This window comes from Silene latifolia, unplaced genomic scaffold (genome assembly GCF_048544455.1).
Source record: "Silene latifolia isolate original U9 population unplaced genomic scaffold, ASM4854445v1 scaffold_178, whole genome shotgun sequence".
Lineage (NCBI taxonomy): Eukaryota > Viridiplantae > Streptophyta > Magnoliopsida > Caryophyllales > Caryophyllaceae > Silene > Silene latifolia.
Window position 1 is genome coordinate 317806 of NW_027413150.1, and position 7286 is coordinate 325091.

A 7286-nucleotide genomic window follows, 5' to 3' on the forward strand; every position below is an offset into this window, starting at 1 on the left:
ATTTCACATCCAAGAATTATCAATAAACTTGCAAAGTTTTCGTTTACATTGTGTAAGCATAGGTTCGACGAGTTTCGTTCCGAATTTCGTTATTGTTTGACGCGTTTTCGAACATTAACACGAGTTATAATCAATAGGTCTTGATTATAATTCACCATTGGTTGAGCTATAGGTCTAGCTCAAGCAAATATCCTTTTATTTTCTTGTTTCGTTTATATCACAAAAAAACACATAAAAATTACTAAGTTCTCGTTCTAAATCAGACAGTTCAATAAACCGTTCAAATCTTATAAATCCGACAATCAGACAGTCTTCAGCACTGTCCAGTTTTGTTAATTCCGCTGCAACTCTAACGAATCTAATTCTTTTGAGTAATTTTCGTATCATTTGGCATCAGAGCCAGATTTGTTGATCCAGGACGGTGATCATGGATTTTAATGATCCAAATGTTCTTCAAAATCTCCAAGAGGCTTTAAAGAACATCAACTTTACCCCAGGACAGCGTATGCAACCACGGAGAGAACCGGTCAAGTACATGGATGAGTTCAAAATCAATGAACTTCCAGAGTTTGTTGGTGGCACGGATCCCGAGGAATATTTTGAATGGGAAAGACAGATGGAGAGGATGTTCGACTTCAAGGACATTGATGATGAGAAGCGTTGCAAATATGCAATCTTGAAGCTACGCAAGAATGCATCTTTATGGTATGAAAGTTTGAAGGCTGCTAGGGCACGTGAAGGGAAGGAAAAGCTAGCTTCTTGGGAGTCTTTAAAACGTAAGCTACGAAAGAGGTTTGTTCCCAAAACTCATAAGATTGATTTATATCGTAAATTGGCTGAATTAATGCAAGGGAGCTTGAGTATTGCCGATTATATTGCTGAATTTGAAAGAATAACCCTTATGAGTGAAGTAGAGGAGATTGAGGAACAAAAGATGGCTCGTTTCTTTCGAGGGTTAAACCTTAATATTGCTCATGCGGTCGAGATGCACCCTTATTCTTCTTTCGATATGTTATGTGATCTTTGTATCAAGGCGGAAGGGCAAAATAAGACTAAACGTGCTTATGTGAGTAACTCATCGAAAGTTAATCCTTGGAGTAAACCTGATTTGTCTAAGAATATGGGAGCTAGTTCGAGTTCTAGTTCGAAACCTACTGTTCCAGCAACACCAGTCGCTCAAACAGTCCCTAAGACTGTTCAGACGCCTAGAGAAAAGAGTTTGGCTACTGTTCGTTGTTTTAAGTGTCAAGGTTTTGGACACTTTCAGAATGCTTGTCCTAACAAACGAAATATCACATTGCGAGAGGCCGTGGATGTTCGTGATGAGTTATTTGAAGAAGACAACGAAGATGGGTTGTTTCTATTGAATGAAGCCGAGGAGGGAGAGGTGGATTTTGAGCCTTATGAACCACCTATGTATGATACTAATCTTGTTCTACGACGTACTTTGCAAGCTAATACAGAGCCTATTACAACGGAGCAACGAGACCAGATTTTTCATACAAAGTGTCAAGTGAAAGACAAGTGGTGTAGTGTGATTATTGACGGAGGAAGTTGCACGAATGTGGCTTCAACGGAGATGGTAGAAAAATTGGCACTCGTTACTATGGTACATCCTAAACCTTATAATTTACATTGGCTTGATGATGGTAGCAAGGTGAAGGTTACAAGACAGGTACGTGTTGGTTTCACAATGGGTTCTTACAAGGACGAGGTGCTTTGTGACGTTATTCCTATGGATGCTTGTCATATTCTCTTAGGACGTCCTTGGCAATTTGATCGTAATGTTAATCACAATGGAAGAAGTAATGAATATTCTTTATTGGTGAATGGCAAGAAGATAGTATTGCGTCCTATGTCCCCGGAAGCAATTCGAGCTATGCACGCAAAGAAGGGTAAGAAACCAAGTTTGTCTATGTTTGCTAGTGAACGAGAGGTGGAGCAAGCTATTGATGATGGTGAAACAAGATATGCATTGGTCTCAAGTGAGAGTCCTACAAAGACCATCACAACGAGTCATGAAGACGGAATACTTAAAGAACTATTGCACGAGTTTAAGGATGTCTTCCCCGAAGATGTACCACCGGGTTTGCCTCCTATTCGTGGAATTGAGCATCAAATTGATCTCGTACCAGGTGCACCACTTCCTAACAAGGCCGCTTATCGTAGTAATCCCGAGGAGACCAAGGAGTTACAACGTCAAATTGAAGAACTCATGGAGCGTGGCTATGTTCGTGAGAGTATGAGTCCTTGTGCCGTTCCCGCATTGCTTGTACCAAAAAAGGATGGAACGTGGAGGATGTGCATCGATAGTAGAGCGGTAAATAATATCACTATCAAATATCGCTTTCCTATTCCAAGACTTGATGATATGTTAGATGAGCTTCATGGTTCGGTCATATTTTCAAAAATCGATTTGAGAAGTGGTTATCATCAGATTCGAATGCGTGAAGGTGATGAATGGAAGACCGCGTTCAAAACAAAGCATGGTTTATATGAGTGGTTGGTAATGCCATTCGGTCTCACTAATGCCCCAAGTACCTTTATGAGATTAATGAATGAAGTTTTGAAACCATTCTTGGGACGTTTTGTTGTCGTCTACTTGGACGATATTCTAATTTATAGTAAGAGCATCCAGGAGCATTTTGAACACTTACGGGCAGTGTTTGAAACACTTCAAAGCAAAAGCAGCTATATGGTAAGTCCGAGAAGTGTACATTCTTGGTAGATAACGTGGTGTTCTTGGGTTATGTTGTCTCGAAAGATGGAGTATCGGTTGATCAAACAAAGATAGAGGCTATTCGTTCTTGGCCAAGTCCTAAAACAGTAACCGAGGTTAGATCTTTTCATGGACTTGCTTCCTTCTATCGACGTTTTATTCGTGATTTTAGTACCGTTACTAGTCCTATTACGGAGTGTATGAAGAAAGGCACATTCCATTGGAGCGAGGCTGCCCAAGGGGCGTTTGAAACAATTAAAAGGAAGCTATGTGAAGCTCCCGTGTTAGCATTACCCGACTTCTCACAGCCTTTCGAAGTCGAATGCGATGCTAGTGGTGTAGGGATTGGAGCTGTTCTTATTCAAAATAAGCGACCCATTGCTTATTTCTCGGAGAAGTTAGGAGGAGCGCGACTTAATTATTCAACCTATGACAAGGAATTTTATGCTATTGTTAGGGCTCTTAATCATTGGAGTCATTATCTTCGTCCTAGTCATTTTATTTTACACTCGGATCATGAATCATTAAAACATATACATGGGCAACAAAAGTTGAATCCGAGGCATGCTAAGTGGGTTGAATTCCTACAATCATTTTATTTTTCATCGAAGTATAAGGATGGTAAGAGTAACGTTGTGGCAGATGCTCTTTCACGCCGTTATTCATTATTATCTACACTTGAAGTTCGTTTGCTAGGTTTTGAGACCTTGAAAGATTACTATCTTGAAGATATTGATTTTGGAAAGATTTACAAGGAATGTCAAGATGGTTCATTCAAAGAATTCGTGATTCAAGACGGATTCCTCTTCAAAGGTAATCTTCTTTGTGTACCTAAGCATTCAGTTCGTGAATTATTGGTGCGTGAAGCACATGGAGGTGGGTTAGCTGGTCATTTTGGTGTGCAAAAGACATTGGATGTATTGAAGGAACATTTTCATTGGCCAAAGATGCAAGGAGATGTATACAACATTGTGAGCAAGTGTGTGACTTGTCATCTTATGAAAAGCAAGTTCAAGCCCGGAGAATACACTCCATTGCCGGTTCCGATTAGACCATGGGAAGATGTGTCGATGGATTTCATTGTTGCTTTGCCTCGCACTCAACGAGGTAAGGATGCTATCATGGTGGTAGTTGATCGTTTCTCAAAGATGGCGCATTTTGTGGCTTGTAACAAGACGGATGACGCAAGTAATGTGGCTGATTTGTATTACAAGGAGATCGTTCGTCTACATGGAATACCAAAGACAATAGTTTCTGATCGTGATTCGAAATTTTTGAGTTACTTTTGGAACACATTATGGAGGAAGGTTGGAACAAAGCTCTTGTTTAGTACTTCACACCATCCACAAACAGATGGGCAAACTGAAGTTACTAATCGTATTCTTGGAACTATTTTGCGAGGATTGGAAAGCAAGACTCAAAAGGATTGGGATTTAAAATTAGCACATGCCGAGTTCGCTTACAATCGTTCTCCTACGTTTGCAACAACTCACTCTCCATTTGAGGTTGTTTATGGTTTGAATCCTTACTTACCGTTAGACTTGATACCGTTACCTAAAGATGAATTGGTGCATAAGGATGCGGAGTCAAAGTTGAAGTCTATGATCAAGCTACATGAACAGGTAAGAGAACGGATCAAAACCGTTAATGAGGCTTACAAGAAGAAATCAAACAAACATAGGAAGCCAAGGCTTTTCAATCCAGGAGATTTGGTATGGTTACATTTGAGGAAAGAAAGGTTCCCTAGCAAGAGGAAGAACAAATTAATGCCAAGGGCCGAGGGACCTTACAAAGTGATCGAGAAAGTAAATGATAATGCATACAAAATCGAACTTCCAGGAGACTATGGAGTACATGCTACATTTAATGTCGGGGATCTATCTCCATACCTTGATGATGATGGGATTTCAGAATTGAGGACAATTCCTTTCAAAGGGGGAGGGGATGATACGATATTGATTGATGAAGAAGTTAACTTAGATCTGAGCGACTAAATGAAAACTTGATCCCAGGACTGCTCGGATCAATCGACTATTTGGTGTCAAGTCCGAATCAGCCAAAGGAGTCGTGTGTTTACTTGGGCTCCAAGTATAGTCTTACCTTGGACGCCAAGCAACAAAGACCGAGTATGGAGAAGCAAGGAAACGTGCATAGGCAAGCACAAAGTCGGTTGCCATATCTTTCCTTATTTAAGTTTTCCTAATTAGTAGTCTATCCGGTTTTAGGAAAGTTTCCAATTTTCTTAAAATCTGTTTTAGTTAATTATTTCCTAGTTGTTATTTCCTTTAATTATTTTCCCTAAAAGTATTAGGATTATAATAAGGCAAATTAGCCATAGCCTATGTCGAGTAAGATTAGGGAAGTCGATTGTTTCCTTAAGTCCTCTAGGAGTCGGTCTAGCTTAGTATAAATAGGGAGCTATTGTATCCTTATTTCACATCCAAGAATTATCAATAAACTTGCAAAGTTTTCGTTTACATTGTGTAAGCATAGGTTCGACGAGTTTCGTTCCGAATTTCGTTATTGTTTGACGCGTTTTCGAACATTAACACGAGTTATAATCAATAGGTCTTGATTATAATTCACCATTGGTTGAGCTATAGGTCTAGCTCAAGCAAATATTCTTTTATTTTCTTGTTTCGTTTATATCACAAAAAAACACATAAAAATTACTAAGTTCTCGTTCTAAATCGCGATTCAATAAACCGTTCAAATCTTATAAATCCGACAATCAGACAGTCTTCAGCACTGTCCAGTTTTGTTAATTCCGCTGCAACTCTAACGAATCTAATTCTTTTGAGTAATTTTCGTATCACGATGAAACCCTTATCAATATAACTCGGTAGATTAACGTTTTAATCGATTCTACTTTTAGAACTCTTGGTCGATAAAATTACTCTAATATTTATCTATAGCCCGGAACACATGCAACTACGGTCGCGAATACTTCCGTTGAGCTCAATCCAAATTTCGAATAAATGTGTCCATGATCCAAATCCACATCAACTTGGGCACGGTATGGCCGATGAAACCCTCATTAATATGAACTCGGTGGATTAACACTCATCACCCACTTCCCCTACGTAACAAGGTTTGTACCCCGGTAGGGCCGAGTGCACTCCCTCGCGAAATAGGTTTTCATGGTTTCTACTATTTGGTAAGGCTATGCCTCAATTTATTGTTTTAGCGAGAGGTCATGTCAATTTATTATCTATCACGTTTTAAGTGAACTAAAGCGGTGAACTACGATAATTCTAATTGACACGGTCGATAAACTCGATAAAGAGACAATGCATGTTTAGTTATGGCGATTTAGCGATGCATGTGACATAAAATAAAATGCAAGCATAAAGATAAATAAATCCTAGTATGGCCTTTCCTAAAATAGAAAAACTATTAATCTATTACAAATTCGGAAACCAACTCCATTGGTCCCTTGAACTTCGGTTGTGGCACGCATCTCGAGGTAACACCGTCTTTATGTATCGCCATTCTTGAAGTAATCCGTCTTTTGGAACTCCGGAATGAATAAAATTACATAATACATTACATAATTTCCTATTATACATTTGTAACTAAAATAAAATAAATCTATTAAATTACAAAACGGTGATACGAGATCACAATAAAAATTACAACCGAATCGATATTCCCATACATTTCGGGAAATACCAATTAAAATCTAAGGCCATACTAAGTAAAATTACATAATTCAAAATTACATAAATTAAAATTATGACAATCATAAAGGAAAAATGCAGCATTATAATATGTATGAACATGCTCAATTTTATGCTAAATCGCCTTTTAATTAGCCAATATCGTATATTACTCGGTTTTTACGAATTTGCGTGATTCAACATTTTATAATCACAAAAATGCATAAACTCATATTTATGCATAAGTTAATTACCCTAACCTCTTAGGACTCAAAATATAGTCTCCACTAGTAATTTGACCATAATTAACTTTTATTTACAAAATTGTTCATAATTGGACCAAAAATACAAAAATAAGCTATTAAACTTCAAATAAATCTAAAAATTTCAAATAAATTCAAAATTTGAAATTTAAATTCATGAACATTCTGGAAAAATTCCATGACACTCATAATATTCAAAATCTTAGGTTAAAAATTTCGAAATTTTTCCGGAAAAACAATGTTGCGGTTTATCGATTTTTTAATAAAATAATCATAAAAACATGGAAAAAAAATTTTCATTAACTTTTCAATTTTAGATCTGAAAAATATATTGAAATGCAACATTAGACGTTTTTCTTAAGTCATAGATTATGTTTTTATTAATTTTCACTAATAATGTCACTATTTATGCCATTTTTCTTCAAAAATTCATAAATCATGCAAAAAGACTTCTTTATAGCCAATTATTTTACACACATCTTGTAAAATTGCATGTGACAACATATTAATTTTCTATGACCAGATTCGAAATTTAACTCATATTAACCTATTTTTCACTTAAATCCGGATTTAATAAAGAAAAATTCATTTTTCGAGCATAACAAGTCCAAAAATTATGAAAATTTACAGGTTATCTCAAAATAT

General features: G+C 37.1%; 1 protein-coding gene across 1 annotated transcript; it reads left to right on the forward strand.

The window, feature by feature from the left end:
- The first annotated feature begins 427 nt into the window (after nt 1-427).
- LOC141638110 (uncharacterized) lies at nt 428-4713 on the forward strand. Its single transcript, XM_074447538.1, is given in 4 exon segments — nt 428-2201; nt 2280-2656; nt 2659-3848; nt 4209-4713. Coding segments are annotated over 4 exon segments (3846 nt in total).
- The last annotated feature ends 2573 nt before the right edge of the window (nt 4714-7286 follow it).